The sequence below is a fragment of the Cylas formicarius genome, unplaced genomic scaffold, assembly GCF_029955315.1.
Source record: "Cylas formicarius isolate icCylForm1 unplaced genomic scaffold, icCylForm1.1 PGA_scaffold_3__17_contigs__length_32017465, whole genome shotgun sequence".
NCBI lineage: Eukaryota > Metazoa > Arthropoda > Insecta > Coleoptera > Brentidae > Cylas > Cylas formicarius.
Window position 1 is genome coordinate 13,755,086 of NW_026844326.1, and position 19,975 is coordinate 13,775,060.

Below are 19,975 nucleotides of genomic sequence, written 5' to 3' on the forward strand. Positions count from 1 at the left end.
TTGTTTATTCAAACTAAAATGACTAAAATAAATAAATTAAAATATCACAGTTCATCTTGGGTGGTCTTTACCCGATTTAGAACGTACGTTTCCAAATCTTCGGGAAACGTGGCATTGAAATACTCATTCGCCAGACCCCAGTATCTTTTTCTGATGTGGTGCGCGCTAGATTTGGGTTGTCGGCTTCTGGTAAAGATTCCCTTTTTGTTACCGCCCACTCTGGTATATACTAAAATCGATTGCGTTAAAAATTGGATATTTGGGTAACAAAAACCCGCGCAAACCTTGAGCTGTCTTAAAATCGGCAAAGTTCCAGATGAATTCGCCGATAAAGAAACCTTCTTTTCTTAAAATGTCAAAGGCTTCGAAATGTTTCGACAGCAGTCCGACTTGGTATTCTTCGGACCATATATAATCGGGCACCTAACGAAGAATAGATGAAGTCATATCAGTTGCTCTTAGCAGTTTTTGTACTTACAAAGTGTAATCCTTCCAAGGTATCCCCGCCGTATTCCTGCATTATCACAGGCTTGTTAAACTTTTTGTGCCACAGGGTTGCCTCTTTTACGATGTTTTGAGTGATGACGTCTAAATTACCTTCATCGTGATACCATCCGTTGTACCGATTAAATCCTATTATGTCTACGAACTCTGACTGAAATTGAATTCTATAAATGGATAACATAAATACATACTTAGATATATTTATAATGTTTTGGTTAGTGTACTAGACAATAACATAGTTGGTGTATTGAAAATATCGTCTGCATCGTCGATTATTTGTACGGGCTAGGATAGTAGATCTGTAAAAGGCTAGGGGACACCTTTTAGGAAATTGCATGGAAGCAAGATTGGTCGAAATGATACTTGTATCCGATGATACTTGTCACCGATTCAGACTTGAGTGGAGTAGTTAGTTATAGGATCGACAGATCCATAAAATAGATTTTTCGAACAACTGGATCTTATAGTCTATAGTCATACTGTTCTCGGTTGGTATTGCGATAACCAGTGGACATAGACAGCGACGACTAGCCCAAAATAACACTATATGTCTACGAGCCCTAACAACTAATTGTTCGAACGATGTACGAAATAATAAGAAAACATATTTATACTTATTTTAAATTGATTTTTTTTTGCCTTTTCGATTGAAAAATGAAATCACGCACTTATTTTTATACCAAAAAGTCCTATCGTAATGAATTATTTTTTAATGTCACATAAATTACATAACAAAATATCAAAAATATACCGAATTTGATGACAAATAAATATTCGGACGCATTTAAATCTTTTACTTTAAATCGAACATTAATAAGAATTAACATCACCTTTCGCGGCAATACCAGCTTTAATGCGTTTTGGCATGGAATCTACCAAAGTCTTAATGCTGGAACTGTACGCTGAGGATTGTTACGCAAAGTCTTTTTCATCCGATGCCATAAAGTTTCAATAATATTCAAGCCTTGATGGCCACGATAAAACTTTCTTATTATGATCCCCAAATCACTTTTTTGTTGTTTTCGCAGTATGGCAGGACGCACCTTCTTGTTGAAATATAAAATTTTTATTTCCAAAAGTTCGTTCTATTGATGGAATCAAACTTCTTGATAATATTTGTTGGTATTTTTCTGCATTTACAGTACCATCAATGAACTGGTAGTTGCCAACCTCTTTACCACTCATACACCCCTATATCATAACACCTTGGGGAAATTTTACCGTGCGCTTTAGACAATCTTCGTGAAAGGCACGAATCACACTTTTTCGAAAATCGCCTACACACACATCAAATTTTGATTCGTCGCTGAAGATAACGTTACTCCACGTTTCCGTTGTCCAAGATATTTTAGATTTTGCCCAATCCAAACGTTGTTTCTTCTGAATAGACGTTAATAATGGTTTTTCCTTTGGCTTTAACAAAAGTAGATCATAGAATATTAATAATTTTTATATTGAAACAGAAAAAATTGTAAACTTACTTTATAAAAACTCAAACCAGATTTATGCATCCATTGTCTACAACATTCTCTGGAGACATTTAAGTTTACCTCGTGATTCCATTAGGCTTGAATTTGTCGTAGTTTTACAAATCTTGACCAGAATTCGACGATCTCTTTCAGTGATTTTACGGGGTCGGCCTGAACTTTTACCACGAACGCTAACACTAGCTGTCTCTCCATACTTTTTTATAATATCCTCGACTGTTGATTTTGCAATACTCAAGTCATTTGCAATTTTTTGCATTGATTTACCTCTGCAGTACTGATATATGATAATTTCTCGCACTTTTGTGTTTGTTGCAACACCACGCGTTATTTTCTTATCAAGTATTATAAAAACTTGAAAGATACAACCCGAACTGACATCTCATTTTTCTAAGCACACTACATTTTACCATCATGCATGGGTAGCATTGATTTCTTGGTCAATAAACATTCGCGTCCGAATATTTATTTGTCACCAAATTTGGTATGGTTCAAATATTTTGCTATGTAATTCATGCGAAATAAAAAATAATTCATTACGATAGCACTTTCTGTGCTATCGAAATGTGCGTAAATTGATTATTCAATCGGCAAAGCAAAAAAAAAATTAAATAGATATAAAAATGACTTTTTTTATCATTTTTTACATCGTCCGAACATTTAGTTGTTAGGGCTCGTACGTCATTATATTAGATAATCCTGGGAGAACCTACCATAAGTAAATAACGATCAACTGTTTCGCAACATGCCATGAAGAATAATGTAAAACTTTATGTGAAAGTGTCATTTATTATTATATGTTATTGATATTAATAAATATTTGATCGAACTATTACCTAAGGACAAAGCAAAGGGGATAAATAAAACCTATAACAGCATCAACAAAAGTCACTTTGGTATGGTTTAATTTACTATAAACTCGTAATTGAGGGTTTTTACAGCTCCAATTGACCTTTCTCGAAAATTTGAACAGGACTCGGTGGTCTTTGACATTGACATTTTGATCGCTCATATTTACCTGCTGAAGTGAAATAAAGTTCTATAACACACACATGGAAGAATTTGATAATTATTTAGTAATTTACTTGTACTATGTGGTTGGTTATTCGTCTTGTTGAGTCCAGACGATCGAACGATTTGTAATTAAATAAGTTTCAAAAATCAACAGGGTGATGATACCAATTGAATGATCGTCTCCGATTATAATCTTAGGAAAATCACTGATTGATTGATAAATTAATATATTATTACCGATTGCACCACCATTACATTTTGAGCTTCTACTATGGTTGTTGGTCTTGTAGAATCCAGACCTTTGATGTGTTCTATAACTCTCCTAAAAATGAAATTAAAAGAAATTATGTAACGCGCGGGTAATGCTGCATGGGAACTTATTGATCCCTAGCAAGTTTGTTTGTGATCGTGATTATTTTATACCTAAAATATTCCCTTGCATTTGGATACTGCGTCCTAGGCTCATTGGCTGCAGACCACATAATCACAGCCGGTCGGTTTTTATCTCTTTTTATTAATTCCGTCAGGGAAACTTTATGTTTGGCCAACAAACCGTCGCTGAATATCCTGAAATAATTATTCATTCGAATTAAATGTTCTTATAAGGCCATTTCTTCGCATACTCTGTATTGACGCTGGGACATTCATCTATTATCATAATCCCCATTTCGTCTGCCAGGTCCATTATCTCTTCGGCATACGGATAGTGCGAGGTCCGATACACATTTGCACCAATCCATTTTATTAAGTTGTGGTCTCTAATTATCAACGGAAGATCAACGCCTAGAACACACCCATGATGATTATGATCATTCTTTGGTACCGACTACCTTTTCCTCTTATGTCCGCATCTTCGTGTCTACCAAAACCGTGTAGATACATTTCTTTATTATTGATAAGCAAACTCTTGTTCGTCCACGACAGTTTTCTGATGCCCACGGGCATTACGTATTTATCTACGAGATCGCCATTGGGATCGAAGAGTTCAACCTAAAAATAAAACAGCTCCGCAAATGTCGCTCAATGGCCATTTTGACTAAATATACCTCTAATTTATACTGATATCCGGGACTAGGATTCATTAAATATGGCCACCAAAGATTGGGATCCTCGATTCTTAAAATACCGCTAAAATTCGTATAATCATGAGCTATCGCTACTATATCGTTCTTCTTATCCAGCAAATTAACACGGCACGACACATTGTGATCTCCGTTTACGGTAACGTTATACTGCAGCAAAGCTATAACGCAACACGTTTCGAAAATTACATTTTGCAATTGTCTGGTCTTCTTGTATGAAAGTTATTATTATTAATTAATTAATTGATTATTAATAATAATGAAGCTGGGTAGCTCAATTTTAAAGCGAAGGGTTTAGCCATCAGTAAAGAAGTTTTTTACTTGAATATCATTTGCAATATTTTTATTCTTAGAGAGAAATCTCTTACTACCATAGAGTACTAATTCATATAGAAACAATATTGCTAAATCCGCAGCTTGTTGAAAAATCCTTGGCCATTCCGAAAGTTCTGTAGAAATGTAGAAATCGGACTATTTGAGGAAAAAAAAAGATTGGGAATTTTATTATTTTTTAAAAATCCTGCTCCAAATTTAAGAATATCACGTTGTAGAACACAAATAGTACACCGGGTCCCAACAGGATTCCTCTGTAACCAGAAGCAACTGAACTTTGCGGTTTTCGCGCGTCTGTTTTTCGTAAAACTATGAAAGTCGCAAACCCAATTTCATATTTAGGACACCCGGTCAGATAGAAAAAAACTAAAAATTGCAATAAATAGCAATTTTTACTTAGAATCCAGTGATGCAGTTAACGAACAACACATTAACGACAAAACTTGTTCAACACATTGACATACATGTTTTAAATGAAGCATTTTTTTTAAACACTAAGCACTTCCGGTGTAAACTAAAAACGTAATATTATAAAAAAACGTAAGCCACGAAGTTATATGTATTAAAGTATCCACAAACAGACATCTTAGTTCTGCCCGTAGATGGATTTCCTCCATAGGAGCAAAAAGCAAAAAAAAAGATTTTTATTTATTTATTTAGATACACTGTTCAACAGGATAAACCTAACTACAGAACACCGACATAAAGTAACAAATTAAAAAAAAAACAAAAGGATAGCAAAATGCTAATACGACGTAAAATGAAACAAAAATAATTACATTCCATTCCTTAAAAAACATGTTTTAACGTCACGTACAGAAGAAGAAAATATATCAAGCTGGAAACTTGCCGCGTTGCACAGATCGCACATTCCGTGTATAGGGGAAAATTTTAAAATATTCATACGCAGCATAGAAAGGTAAAAGGTTTGATTTACTCTTGAGGTAACCCTGGAAACACCAAAGTTCAATTTTGATAAGAGGCCCGGATTAACAACTTGATTATGAATAATTTTGTACAAGAATACCTGCCGAATGACAATCGCGGCCAGAACTTCATTTGTGTACGTTATGCCTATTACGAAGCGAAGTATTGCTTAGATCAATTGGGGGATACTTATTGTCCTTCGAAAAATCGGTATAGATAACATCAGTTTGAGATCGCAAGTCTAGATTCTCAGGTATAACGTGCGTGATATTTCTTTCATAAAACCATGTTGCTTTGATGTTATACTGTTTTTTAAATGATTGTATGATCTATTGTACAGGAGTGTTTCAAAAACCTTAGAAAAATTGCAAAGTAATGAAATGGGACGAAAATTACTGACATGTAAATTGACACCTTTTTTGTAAATAGGTCTAACTCTGCATAACTTCCAGATATCAGGCACACTGCAGGATTTAAGGCACGTATTCAGTAAGCAAGTGGTATAGCAAGGACATTGGCATAGTCCTTTAAAATAAAAGCCGGAATGCAATCATTTCCCGACGTCAACTTATTTTTTGCCTGCTTAAGAGCCGCTAGCACTTGATATTCTTGAAAATATGTAAAATGAAGAACTTACATAGTATCGCTATTAATAAATGGAAAATTTGAAGAAGAGGTAGCAAAATATCTATCTATCTATCCTGTCTGAAATGTTAGTTGAACCCCTTTTATTATTAATAAAACGCCAAAATTTATTTGGATCGGTTTTCATCTCAAACTCAGCAGGCAGTGCATACAAATTATAGGAATTATTAAGATCTCATTTAATTTTGGCCGTTAATAGTATAAATTAATTGAGAGCACCAAGATCATTCTTAATCTTAAACAATTTTAAATATTTAAATTTTAAGCGGATTTGCTTGATTATATCCTGTGTGAACCACGGGGGATACTTTCGCTTACGCTTACATATTCATCGAAGATGTTGTAAGTTTACCATAAAAGTACATTGGCTTTGTCAAAAGATTCAAGGAGGGTTCAATCTATCTTGACAATACGATCAAACATTAGATGGAAATTGGCTTTCCGGAAATTATATTCATTACAAGGTAATGTCGGAAAATTACGTTTTAAACTGTGGAAACCCGGGATGATGACTATCCTCAGACACCAGACAATCAACGAGGACAAAAACTGAATAATTTTGAAAATAATCGTGAGTATGACACTACGGTTTGTTTTATTGAATGTCATAAAAGATAGGCACCAAGAGATTCAATTACTATGATACTTACTTTTAAAAAACATTTTTTAATTGGTAGATACTCAGAAAAGTCGCCGCCAAACAAGGCCAAACATTTAATTTAATTAAAGATAGCCTATTATAAACAAAATATCGATAACAAAGGGATTACTGTATTAGCAAGTGCTCAGGCTAATAATGTGAATTTGTATAGAAACCCTGTGATTAACTCCGATTTGGGACACCGTGTACATTATGCTACAAGTTTGGTAAAAGACACTTTAGTCACTAATTTGGTTTGACACAAGCGAAGACAGTGCTTAATAAACGAGTCTATGAAGAAGTTTATCAACGTCTTTCTCTGACATTAAGTATTTAAATTCTACCGAAAACATTCGATTGCCCACAAACCCCTAACTAAAGTACCGGATACGCCCAGAACTTTAAAGCAGAGACTAGAAACAAACTTCAAGATGTAATTTTTTCATAAAATCAACCGATTTCTCGGTATTTCAGGGAGTATATTTCGGTAATCTTCGTAAATCACATCACATTAGTAGGAAATCGGTAAAAAACTAACCATAAACCTCCTCTTCAATATCAACGGTGAATACCGTTACGTCATCTACATAAGTTTTGGGTGTCGTGTACAGTTTCACGGGTCTATCAATGCCTGCGTAATTGAAGAAGTCGAATGTATAAATTTGCCGAAGTCGTCCGCTGTGAACATAAACTATTGGGAAAAAGCCATAAGCGCCATTAAAGTTTCACCTGGAAAGCTGTTCCACGCGCCCTTGGGGTACGGTGTCTGACAGTAAGGTGTTGTCGCACGCCACTGTAACTCGATTTTCTTTGCCGTATTTTAAATATGCGGTTACCTCTGCGACAAATGGCAAATGGCCGATCTCGTGGCTCATTACCAGTTGTCCATTTACCCACTGCAAGGTGTTCTTGGTTATAGTTCCACGAATAGAGGTTAAAATATTTTAAATGAAATATTGGAATTGCAATTGCAAACATGCTTGACCTAACCCTCATATTTAAAGTAATATGATATAAGATATGTTTTAATTAATAATTTCAACAAATTGTATTTATTACAATTTTCTATTTTTTATTTTTATATCGGTGTTAATCATAAAAATAAATAAGAACATGTGGGATCTTACTACTTGGGCAGCGTAAGAAACGGATCCGAACCTCAACCACACCCGACCTATTTCAGACCAGTACTTTGACACGAAAAACGTTCGGTCGTACCAGACCAAACCGACATGATCCCTTATCCTCCAGTCCGTCCCGATATCGTTGTAACTCGATGGGACCGGCATCAACGAGATGTCTGTATCCGAGGTCTAAAAAGAAAAAAAGGGACGCAAAATTTCTGAAGATAGTTTTATGATAGGCGATTATTTCGCCTTCGTTGCCCGAACAGAAGCAGAAGCATTTTTACTGCGATCTCGAAATAGTTTTATTTTGTACTATATTCTAATACTGTATATTAAGTATCCAAAACTGGATTCTGGAATAAATTTTCTTAATTTAATTTATATCTCATATGTGCCTTATTTACTATTTACGACACTTCTGGATTCCTCCTGCGTCGGTTATTGATGAAGCGAATTTGCTCAATTTTCGACAATCATCCTGTTGGCTTCTTCAGATCTTAATTGAAACTGTCACACTTGCCACTGTTGTTCTTCCTTACATTCAAAACATCAATGACCACACATCAAAAGTTCTTAAAAAATATAACGTCAAAACCAGATTTACCACTTGTTCAAAAATCTCTCAACATCTTCGGTCCGCCAAAGACAAAATTCCTTTCGAGATAGCAGAAGTTTCCAGCATTCCATGCATATGCGTCAAAAGATACATTGGAGAGACGGAATGAAAAAAATATCAACTAGGCCTAAAGAACATGACAGAGCCTTAAGACTAAGACAAATAAATTCATCAGCCGCATAAAATTGTATTCGATAAAACTAACATTCTTTCATGTAATCAATTCTTCTACCAACGAAAAATCCTAGAATTTATAGAAATGTATATATAACCAAACAATCCTAACCGCGACTTAGGTCTTTACCTTTCACCAATATAGGAAGCAGACAATGTCATGCCCTTCCTTTAGCAACGAGCCCTCAAACAGTATACAAACTGGTACAGAGTAGAATGCGAGCTAATTTCAGTTCAGCTCTAAAGAAACCAACGGGATGATAACCGAAACGTCAGCAAGTTCGATTCGTCAGCAACCGATGCAGGAGGAATCCAGAAGATTGGTAAATAGTATTAAAGCAGTCTGTGGAAGTATATCAAAAAAGGTGTTTTGTGACCATTACTAATAGAACTACCCTAATAATAACGTTATGGCAGAATCCATTTCAGTATATATCATATAATTTTTTTTCAAAATACGATCACACCACTAGATACTAAAATCGTTTTTGTAAAAAAAAACTTTTAAGTTATAATGACTTTAACTTTAACGTTGATTTAACAATTTTAAAATTCAAAAATGGATTTTTAATAAACCGTAAAATTTTATTATAATTTTATAGATAAATATTTTTTAAATTATTCATGATGACTGAATCTTGGCTTTAGACATGCTGAACCAACAAATATTTTTGCCGTGCTTAGAGTTAAGTAACTAAAAATACAGTATTCTTGCCTTTTGATATCTTGCTATGTTATTTTTAATGACACATGTTTTTGTTGCTAAAAAAATGATTTTTACTGGCGGGTTTTATTTTTTTTTTAAGTCAAGAAATCAACTGAAGTTTTTTCAAGTTGTTAAGCAACATGGTGTATTGACCGCCCTGAAAAAGATAATAAAGCGACAGAAATTAGTGTCAGAATCCTGCGCTTGTTGCTTGCTTAATGTGGGACCCAAAAGAACTAAATTCTTTTAGATGGCTGTTTGATATTCAAAGGGATGTATGATATTGTTGTGCGAAATTCAAGATATCTTGGTGAGGCTGCTATGAATAACGCCAACCATCTCGGTATGCCTGTAATTAAATAGTTCTTACGTCTCTCAGATCCTTTTTGTACCAGTGCTGCTCGAAACCTACGAAAGGATTCGTCGTGTTGGGCACAATGAAATTCCATAATCCGTCTAAAGACACGACTTGCCTAGTTTCCGATTCCCTGGGGAACAATATACCCCCTCTGTGAATCTCCGCTTTCGAAAGCTCGACGGTAATTAAGAGGAATGCCAAGCATGCGAGAGTCATAGTTTGAAGGTGGAATTGATCTGAAACGGAGGAGACAATGAGACTTTTATTTCGTTTAAAACATATTTACTGAAATGTACCTTAATTCTTAATATTGGGGGAGCATGTTATTCATTATTTTTATTTTGTAAGAAATGGACAGACAATTGAGATATTAGACGTATCGATCATGTAATAAAATAACAACGCAAATAGGTAATCAAATTAGTAGTATAGTAAACTTAAGGTTTTTTGGGTTTAGTATGCGATCTGTCCAAGCTTATTTGGTTCGTTGATTATTCTTTTACTAAATTCCTATAAATCCTTTGTGGAGCAGGGTTAATTCATATATATGACAATGATATGAAAATAAATAAAGAAAGCTTCATAATTGAGTTTATCGTGTCATAAAAATAGAAAGACATATTATTAAAATTTATTACATGTTATTGAAATAAGCCAGACCCACAGAGTCGAATCCTATATAAAATATTTTTTAAGATTTATAATTGAGTTTATTATAAAGCGTGATTCACATTGAGTGTCCTATTCTGGAGAACTAAATAGGTTTCTGTTTTCAAATGTGGTATTTGGTATGTGGTATAGTGCACCATGATGACTCTCAGTGGTGCCAAATCACCATAAAACAGACGACAAAACTGGAAAATCAAATGGACCGGCAGGTATATTAGTCCGACTTCTGATTTTGGGCAAAATTGAGTGTTGCTTTTGTTTACATTTCTCAATGCCTATTTCGTTACTTCGGAAAAAAATCACAAAAAGACCATTTTATTCAAGATATTCCATTCCATTCACCCAAGGATTCAATTTACAATAGAACTTGAAGAGGATAACAGTCTGCCCTTTTTAGATGTGCACATCACAAGGTCCGAAGATGGACACTTGGAACACACTATCTATAGAAAACCAACACACACTAATAGATATCTGAACGCTAAATCTCATCACCACCCATCACAGATACAGGCAGTGGCAAATACATTAATTGCTCGGTCCTTCAGGCTCACAAACGAGAGGAACAGAGATAAAGAACTGAAGAAAATTAGTACCTGTCTTCGACAAAACGGATACCAAAGGCGCACCATCAGCAAGGCAATCAATAAACAACAATAGCCGCAGAAGAGAGTGCAGGACGAGACCCAACGAAAATCGATCGCTGTCCTGCCATACATCAAGGGGGTTACTGACAAAATCGGCCGAATATTACGGAAACACGACATATCAACGGCATACAAACCTGACCATGTCATCGGAGCAATACTAAGAAACCCAAAACAAAAAATTACTCTGGAAAACCAAGGAGTATACAGTGTAGCATGCGGATCGTGCAGCCTGACGTATGTGGGACAGACCAACAAAAGGATTTCAGCCAGGCTCGAGGAACATCGTTTAGCCATAAGAAACAAACAAACAACATCTGCTTGGTTTCAGCACCAACATCAGACAGGCCATAAAATTGATTTCGGCACTTGCAAACAAATAGCTAATATTCCTGATTTTAGGACTAGGATTATACGAGAGGCCATCGAAATAGAAAAGTCCGGACACCTCAATACGAGAGTCGACGCTCTGCATTTATCCAACACGTGGAGAACGATAATCAAACAGCAGAGCGATGCGCAGCAGGCAACGGGGACATCGCAACTACGATCGTGCGAAATTAACAACGCGACAATTCGGGGGGCGGAGCCACCTCCCCCCACGCACAAGCATCACCGTTACCATCTCCGGCGCAGAGTATAAATAACGCACGCACCGCCGATAACCTCCCAGTGTTCGAAGTGCTTTCGGAGCGCGAGCATTGAAGATGCCAAGTGAGATTTTGGCGAAACGTCTGCAGGATTCCAGTCGGATGCAGGATTTGCAGGATTCCAGTCGGATGCAGGATTCCAGTCGGAGTTCAACGAGCGAACGGATGATATCCCGGAGTATAGTGTCATCATATATATAGGCTTTTGTAAAAAACTAAGAGGGTCAGAAGCAGGCGTTTGTTTGTATTCCCGATGTAAATAGAGTCAGGCTTACACACACGGTGTCTATTGAAATGGAGATAAGAATACCTCTAGAAATGATTTACTACTGGAATAATCCCAATTGATTTTGCGCATTAACTTTTTTAGAAAAGTGTCTATAATAATACACATCTATGCAAGAGTTACCATTTCTTTCAATGTGGCCGTTCGGACCTTTTTTTAGATTTTTTCAATTATTTGGATTTCGCCCTAGTAGCCCAAGACTTTCCGCTTAGATCTAGGTTTAGTTTTAGAGGTGAGAGAGAAAACAATAGTAATATCAATCAAAAATTGAGTTAGGAATAAACAAAATCCGAGCAAATTCCACCAAACGTAAAATTTCTCACAATCTCACGATGCAATTGACCGTGTAATTCATCCTTTCTTTAAATCCGGCTTTAACATTTTAATTTGTTTGTTTTGTTGTACGGGAACACCTTCGTACACGCCTTAAATTCTACAAAGAGTACCGATAAATTTATTTTTCAAACGAACATGATGTGCATAATTAACCAACAGTTAGCGCAGCAGTAAAACCTTTATTCCTTGTAATTTTAATAATAACAGATTAAAGTTTGCAAATTATCACGACACCACGCACACTTTTATTCACCTCATTCATAGTTTTTTTTAATATTTACCGAATCAGCCGCATTCGTTTAATGTTCATTTAGTCCTCATGTCGAATTTTCAAAAAAAAAACAGATACCGTTATTTAAACATATCGCTCCTACATTGAATCGTAAATAATTCATTAGCTAATTTAAAGTTGCTAGTGTAACGGTATAAAATAATGAATTTAATAAGTATATAAAAACTGGGAAGAATGTAATACGATGGTAAGGGTTGATTTGTGTGTCTGACATTCTTAAAATTTGATGTATAAAAGAGTCACTCTATTATCATATTTTACAATAAATTCGGTCCGGACATATTTATAATGTGTATTACAATTTAATTCGAAATATTTTGGAATTTCGTTTATTTTATTTATGCATTTATTTAACTACAATAACACTTTTAACAGAGTAAAAGTATGAAGTATGGACTATTCGTTGGTGACTTCAATTATCTTGATTTGTTCTGAACTGACTTAATTAAACATTAGTTTAAATATATATAAAGATATTTTCAATAAATATACCCATACAAAGTCCGTTTGACAAATATTTGTGGATTTTTATGCTTAGCCATCTGATAGATATTGTTTACCAATCTGCAGAAGTGATTGTTGAAATTTTTGACAATGTGGCGGTCATGTACAGATGCAGGTAACAGTATCCAATTGTTTTTCTACTCCAGAGGCATACCTACAAGTAGAGGTCAAGATTTCTAAAGTTGATTTATCATTAGCCAACAACGGAAAAACATATATAAATTTGGAGGTATTGAAAAAGTTGACTTCAGGTCATGGACAGGTAAACCAAAACCTAGAGTACAGCAGACTAACCTAACACCGTCATCTAAACACATACTTTGACGCCTATCACACACATTCAAGAAGTGGCAAATCTCCAATTTGGGTCAACGTAAGTATGCAAAGTTGTGAATTGGATTTGACGATTGGACAACGAAGAAGTCCAAAACCAGGGGAAATAAATGCAGAATGCAGTGTAAGTACAAAAGGATCACTTTAAAACTACTCGGATGGGATAAAAATTAACTATATTTTTATATCTATGTCAATTCGATCAGAATGAATTAAAAGATACACAAAGAATGTAATGCAATAGACTAATTTCAAAAAAATGATATAAATAGAGCTGAACATAGAAACGAGGTTGGATGATATAAAAAACTAAGATGATTTTATTGGAATATTAAAATGTAAAGTCCCTCTTTAATTTTGTATGAGTTTTAAAAATTCAAAATTAGTAGGTACCTGTAGCAGGTAACTAATTTACTTGAAGCGTGTGAAGTGAGCGATGAATTAGGGACATTGCTGTTTGAACCAATGTTTTTATATAAAATTTAAAACAAAACTGCTATTACAGAACACAATTTGGTAAAGACATATGGAAGTGTCTTAGAGTTCTCCTCAAAATCTATACCCCATATTTTAGAAGTAAGGCAAATACAGCGGGGGTTCCGCTTTTAGAGGACTTTTCAAAGACACTACGAAATGCACATATGTAAAGCCTATTTCTATGTGTATTGATGCAAAATGGTAATTCATAGTTAACTTCATCTAGATTTTTAGTGATCGTACGTCTAAAAGTGTTATTTCAATTCTAGTGTACCTAAAAAAAAAATTCTGAACCGGACTTACGTAGGAAACATTATCTATGATATAAGCACCCCGTATCATTTCAATTTTATTGCACATAACAACAAATTTCTAAACAGGACCTTATATAAATAGGTAACGTTATCATTTTAATATCAATAATTTGCTCAAGATGACCGAAAAGAACCAAAAGTTTCTAAACTATCCCTAAATAAAAATAATTTTAGTGATATCAGTATTTTAACAACAAATTTCGGAACAGGATCTTACATCGGCAACATTATTATTACATATCATTACTACCCCCAAGAAGAACGAAAAAAAACTAAATGAGTGCTTCTGGATTGAACTCTAAATAGAAAGAATTTTAAGAGAGGAAAAAAGGGAGCCATTCACATTTTATTGAATATATCAAAAAATTTCTAAACAGATCGGTATATACAAAGGTAACATTTAATACCAATAATGCACTACCTGAAGATGAACGAACCGAAGTAAAAGTTTCTAAATTTTCTCTAAATAAAAATAACTTTGGTGACAGAAAATTTTCAATTTAAATTTCAAATAACCAGAATTTTCTAAATAGGATCTTATATACATAGGTAATATTATCTATTTAATATTTATAACGTACTCTCTCAAGATGAACGAAAAGAACTAAAAGTGTGTAAACTGCCTCTAAAAATAATTTTAGTGATAGAAAAAGTTTCATTTCATTGCAAATAACCAGAAATTTCTGAATAGCACCCTACACAGGCAACATTTTCCGTGTTAATAGCACTTCCTATATCACTAACGTACTACCCCAAGATGTCTGAAACGAACAAAAAGTACATGAGCGCTTTTGAATAGAAATCTTCATAAAATAAATTTTAGGTTAAGAAAAAATCAATTAACCATGTTCACAGAACAAGGTTCACATTCGGATAACGAATACATCATTAGACACCTGCACGTGCAAAAGCAATACCGGCTCTTATTTAAAAATCGCTCTGGCTAACGTTCCTAATAATATCTGCATTAAAAACCGCACCAAACTTACTTTCTCTCTCTTATTACGTACGTAATAATAATTAATAGAACACGTTTTTCTATCTCGTTTCCTAATTGCCAACGAAACCGCGTTGTTTCTGTTTACGCCTGCGACGATAAATAACGACGAGATTAACGAACGCACTCCATGTTCCGAGCTAACTAGTGCCAGCGACTATTCATGACCAACTGGCATAATCCTATCTAATTTCACGGTCTAATATGTGAATGTTGACCGGGGCTGCTAAAAGATCGTTTGTTGTTAAGTTTGTTGCAGGTTGATATGCAAATTGAACCGCGTTCTTTTGTTCGAACCGAAGAGGATGATCGCGGTGTTCAGTTTTACCTCGACCGATCCGGCTAAGTCACGGGCAATTTCTAATCGGTTAAACGTGATCCCGTCAGCCCATTTTGTTAATATGGGGTTTCCTTTTTAATGCGATATGCTTAAATTGTCTGCCTACGCGAAAATTGCATCTTGAGGATGGCGCTTCGCGTAATTTGATTATTTAGTCCTCCGACTTTTTGAGAATCGGAAAATGACGATTTCCGCGAAATAAGGTATACAATTTTTTTTTTGTACTCCTTACTCCAAAACTTCAGCTTCATTAAGCACTGTCGAGAATCGCTACAAGCGGTTCAGATACTTTAGTTACGCTTAGTGAACAGTAACTTTTTACGCCGCTTCTGAAATTCTACCCTTTATCGGTTACTACCGGGTTATAACCTAATTATTTTGAGATTTTTGTTTTTGCACGTTCTTCTGTGTTAAAATTACGTGAAAAGATTAGATTAAGTCTGCGTTTCTTTCAATATTTAAAAGAAAACATTGCGTTTGATGAATAGTACTTGACGTGAATCACAATCACAATCTTATAAGAAATATTATTTTTCAGCCAGACCTGATCCGGTGACTGAGATAGTACTCTTATAGTAATGATTTTAAACAACTGTCATATTTTAACTGAACTAATGGAGCGTTCTATTTTAGGTCATTATGATGTTGCGAGCGCTATAGGACTATAGGCTTTGACTATAGGACCTTTCGACATTCTGGCAACTCAATCCGCTTTAACGGAAAGTGCATAATAATTCTTAAATTGCATGTATTATAATGAAACCAATAATGCCGCTTTTAGGTGTGTATAATGCAATCTCCAGGCGCATTTTAATTTATTTTTCTGCCCCTAACTCTAAAATATCCAACTGTACACTGATCAAGCGTGCGGAAAGTGTCACTTTAAGAATTCAGGTTCGTTAAACACTGTCGTGAATCGCTGCGAGCTTAACTCAGTGACTTCTGATGTCTCAATTTATTATTTTTAGTTTTTGCACATTATTAAAACAAAAAAAATGCGTTTGTGGCGATGGAAAATGTGTTTGATAAAGTTTTAAGCCTCTCAATTTTGAAATAATGTTAGGGACCTACAAACTGAATTATATTCCATCCATTAGAATGAATCATAGGATTTATGCCCCGCCTCCAGCAGCAACACTAGGTCGTCATTATCGCCAAAATTTCACATATTTGGCATTTTCAAAAAATCGAAAAAGAAACTATAAATGTCTCTGTCACTCAAATCTATAACTTCTTTGGTAATGGTATTATTGATTTAAAAAAAAATGTTTAAAACCTAACAACTCAAATACAATGAAATAAAAGCATTTTTTATATCATAACCTACAATATTTGCTCTTTTCGAAACTTGTCATGTAACTTACTAACAACACCGTCTACGCTGTAAACTTTAGTAACAGGAGGGTCAATGTTATTTCTCACCAAGTGCGCTCGTTTCAAATAAGGAATAAATTTAAATAATACCAAAATAAGAAGTGAAAATAAGAAGGTGTCCCTAATATGTTCATGGTGCTTTTCAAAAATGCGTTCAAAAACTAATAGTTGTGGAAGAAGTATAGTATGCAACATAAACTTTTTCAGCCACTAGTTCCTTAAACATCCGCTTGAAGGGAAGGTCAGAAGACTTTTCGGTTAGTTTGGTTATCTTACAATACATATCGTACAATACAGGTTTAAGTTTTTTGAGTCAAAATGTCAAAATAACTTTAATCGTTTAAATTGACCGAAAAATCAGATCGACCTAAAGTATGAGAGGAGCTTGTATGTACTATTTGATGTTTTCATTAAGAACGCCATTTTATTAAAACTACACATACAAATATGGCACACAACATAGAATTCAGAACCTCTGTCTGTTCTGTTGTACAACTTTGTAATGAAGTTAACAATTTCGGCACTCCTAATCAGTACGTAATTTGGTATTTTAGAATCTTTAAAGTAGCTGTAGAATATCTAAATACATTTTTCTTATAATCGGAAAGCAAGAAAGACATCGTGCTTTTTACAAAACTTCTGGATTCCTCCTGCGTCGGTTTTTGCTTAGTCGAAATTGCTGACGTTTCGCCAATCATCCTGTTGGCTCCTTCAGAGCTTGAAAAATTACGAAAGACATCGATAATAATTCAATAGATAATAATAAGATGACAACGAAGTTTGGTTCATGCCATTGGGTTCCTCTCAACATATACATACATAGCAATTTTTCAAGTCAATATCAAAAATTGTTGAGAAGGGACATTTAAAATACCAGTAACCGAGATCTCTTATACAAACATAGAAATTTGCCCGCCCTGTACATATTTGTATACCACTTATTCGCTCGTTAATTAAAAAAATCATTTCACCACATTCGATATATTGTATATATTGCAAATAAAACAGAACCACTGTTAACTGTGCTTCAGAATTTCCTACATGGCGCGGCAGTATTCCGAGAATCCAATGCTTGTTTATTACATTTATTAACTCTATGCAAATTTAGTTCTTCTAAAATTTTTATTCAAACAAATCCCAACCGAGAGGATAGCGCCCTCTGGCGAGACTAAAATAATTGTTCAGGTTCAAGGTTGGCTACACATACACTGTATGCTCTACGTGGCGCTTTTGCTCCAATATTATTTAGAAAGGTGTCAGTATATCCTTCTGTTACTGTGTTTTATATTTCGCTTTAAGCTTTCTCAAGATAATTTTTAGATTGAACAATGCATCGACATTATTAGCTTTAATCTTACTCCCATCGACTGATTGAGTTATTAAATACGTTCAAATCATTTCTGTTCTAAAATATTCAAATTTCGCAAAGTGTACAAGTAATGGAACGGTTATTAAGTCGACAATCGCCATATTAATATATAATAACCTAATTAAATAAATTTAAATCGTTCCAGGCATATCATTTAGTAAAAATGAGCTTAAATGGCGTTGTATTGAGTTTTTCAGCACTAAACGTTAGCAACATTTTATTTGACCAATGCACGTCGAATAGAAAAGGAGGTAAGGTTTGTCTCATCAATAGTAAATTCTCAATATTTTGGTAATTACCGCTAAAGCGCATCTTAAGTTCCATTATATCCAAAGCTGTTTTGCTTTTGTTTTAAGGTTGATAAAAATCAGAAATGTCCGAAGACTACAGCAAACTAGAAATTCTAAAATTTTCCAAAAACAGCATGATATTGGCGGGAATATGGCGGCTTCCGATTACGCAAAACCCCACCATCAAAAGACTGTACGTTTACTACAGCGTGTTCATTCAGGCGTATTTCCCATTTTTCTTGATATTTCTGGGCAGCAAATTTTTCATTTTGGCGTTCGACGTGGATAATTCGCCCCTAAAGGTGTTCTCCACGTTTGCGTATATGATTACCTCCTTCGTTGTCATGGTTAAAGTAGTACTCGTCCAAAAGAAGAGAGTTAGAGATATATTCGCTTTCATTAATAGGACAGAAGAAGAAATTAAAAAAGCAAACGACATCGATATTTTGAAATGTCACTCTGCACTCACTCGGTTTTGTAGGTAAGCAACACTTAAGAAGAATGTAAATCGCTTATCATTATTTTTCTAGATCATCAGATAGGCATAAATTAGAATTCTTAAGGTTTAGGCCCAGTAATCCCTGTCTCAAAATTCCTCAATAATAAATAATAGAAAAATTGATACCCCACGGTGAGGATTTTTTCAATATTTTTGCGACTCCTTCAGAGATTTGCAAAACGTGCTTTAATTACAGAGTTGTGGGTTTATATATATATATATATATATATATATATATATATATATATATATATATATATATATATATATATATATATATATATATATATATATATATATATATATATATATATATATATATATATATATATATATATATATGATGACACTATATTCCGAGATATCATCCGTTCGCACGTTGAACTCCGACTGGAATCCTGCATCCGACTGGAATCCTGCAAATCCTGCATCCGACTGGAATCCTGCAGACGTTTCGCCAAAATCTCACTTGGCATCTTCAATGCTCGCGCTCCGAAAATACTTCGAACACTTCGGAGCGCGAGCATTGAAGATGCCAAGTGAGATTTTGGCGAAACGTCTGCAGGATTCCAGTCGGATGCAGGTTTCCAGTCGGAGTTCAACGAGCGAACGGATGATATCTCGGAATATAGTGTCATCACATTTTTCCATCCGTGAATCAATACGTGAGAATATATATATATATATATATATATATATATATATATATATATATATATATATATATATATATATATATATATATATATATATATATATATATATTCGAAGCGTTCTCGGAGCGCGAGCATTGAAGATGCCAAGTGAGATTTTGGCGAAACGTCTGCAGGATTCCAGTCGGAGTTCAAGCCATATATATATATATATATATATATATATATATATATATATATATATATATATATATATATATATATATATATATATATATATATATATATATATATATATATATATATATATATATATATATATATATATATAT

At 34.3% G+C, this 19,975-nt stretch overlaps 2 protein-coding genes across 3 annotated transcripts in view; one reads left to right on the forward strand and one right to left on the reverse strand.

Annotated features, from left to right (window-relative positions):
* On the reverse strand, positions 1–15,311 carry LOC132699712 (beta-glucuronidase). Of its 2 annotated transcripts, none has more exons than XM_060666566.1 (13): positions 15,132–15,311; positions 9,626–9,849; positions 7,760–7,945; positions 7,362–7,528; positions 7,171–7,310; positions 4,052–4,248; positions 3,836–3,995; positions 3,629–3,788; positions 3,429–3,572; positions 3,243–3,327; positions 479–655; positions 285–423; positions 1–229 (listed from the first exon to the last, which is right to left on the reverse strand). In XM_060666566.1, exons 2-13 carry the CDS (start codon positions 9,827–9,829, stop codon positions 45–47), a joined length of 1,944 nt encoding a protein of 647 aa, XP_060522549.1. In that variant the 5' UTR covers positions 9,830–9,849; positions 15,132–15,311; the 3' UTR covers positions 1–44. The 2 variants fall into 2 exon arrangements, with proteins under 2 accessions (XP_060522549.1, XP_060522548.1); XM_060666565.1 differs by having other exon boundaries at positions 15,111–15,310.
* Positions 15,312–18,326: 3,015 nt separating this feature from the next.
* LOC132699855 (odorant receptor Or2-like) overlaps positions 18,327–19,975 on the forward strand; it is a 4,227-nt gene continuing 2,578 nt past the window's right edge. Inside the window, exons 1-2 of the mRNA XM_060666793.1 lie at positions 18,327–18,452; positions 18,558–18,972. Coding sequence (XP_060522776.1) covers positions 18,575–18,972 — 398 coding nt within the window. The 5' untranslated portion in view covers positions 18,327–18,452; positions 18,558–18,574. The remainder of the gene's footprint in view (positions 18,453–18,557; positions 18,973–19,975) is intronic.

What these genes read in the sequence shown, in the direction of transcription:
- LOC132699712 (XM_060666566.1), bottom strand. Translation starts at nt 9,829, where the DNA reads ATGACTCTCGCATGCTTGGCATTCCTCTTAATTACCGTCGAGCTTTCG. An exon ending in ACAAAAAGGATCTGAGAGAC is followed by an intron (nt 7,946 to 9,625) that starts GTAAGAACTATT and finishes TTTTCTTTTTAG; the next exon opens with ACCTCGGATACAGACATCTC. An exon ending in CCTTGGAAGGATTACACTTT is followed by an intron (nt 424 to 478) that starts GTAAGTACAAAA and finishes ATTCTTCGTTAG; the next exon opens with GTGCCCGATTATATATGGTC.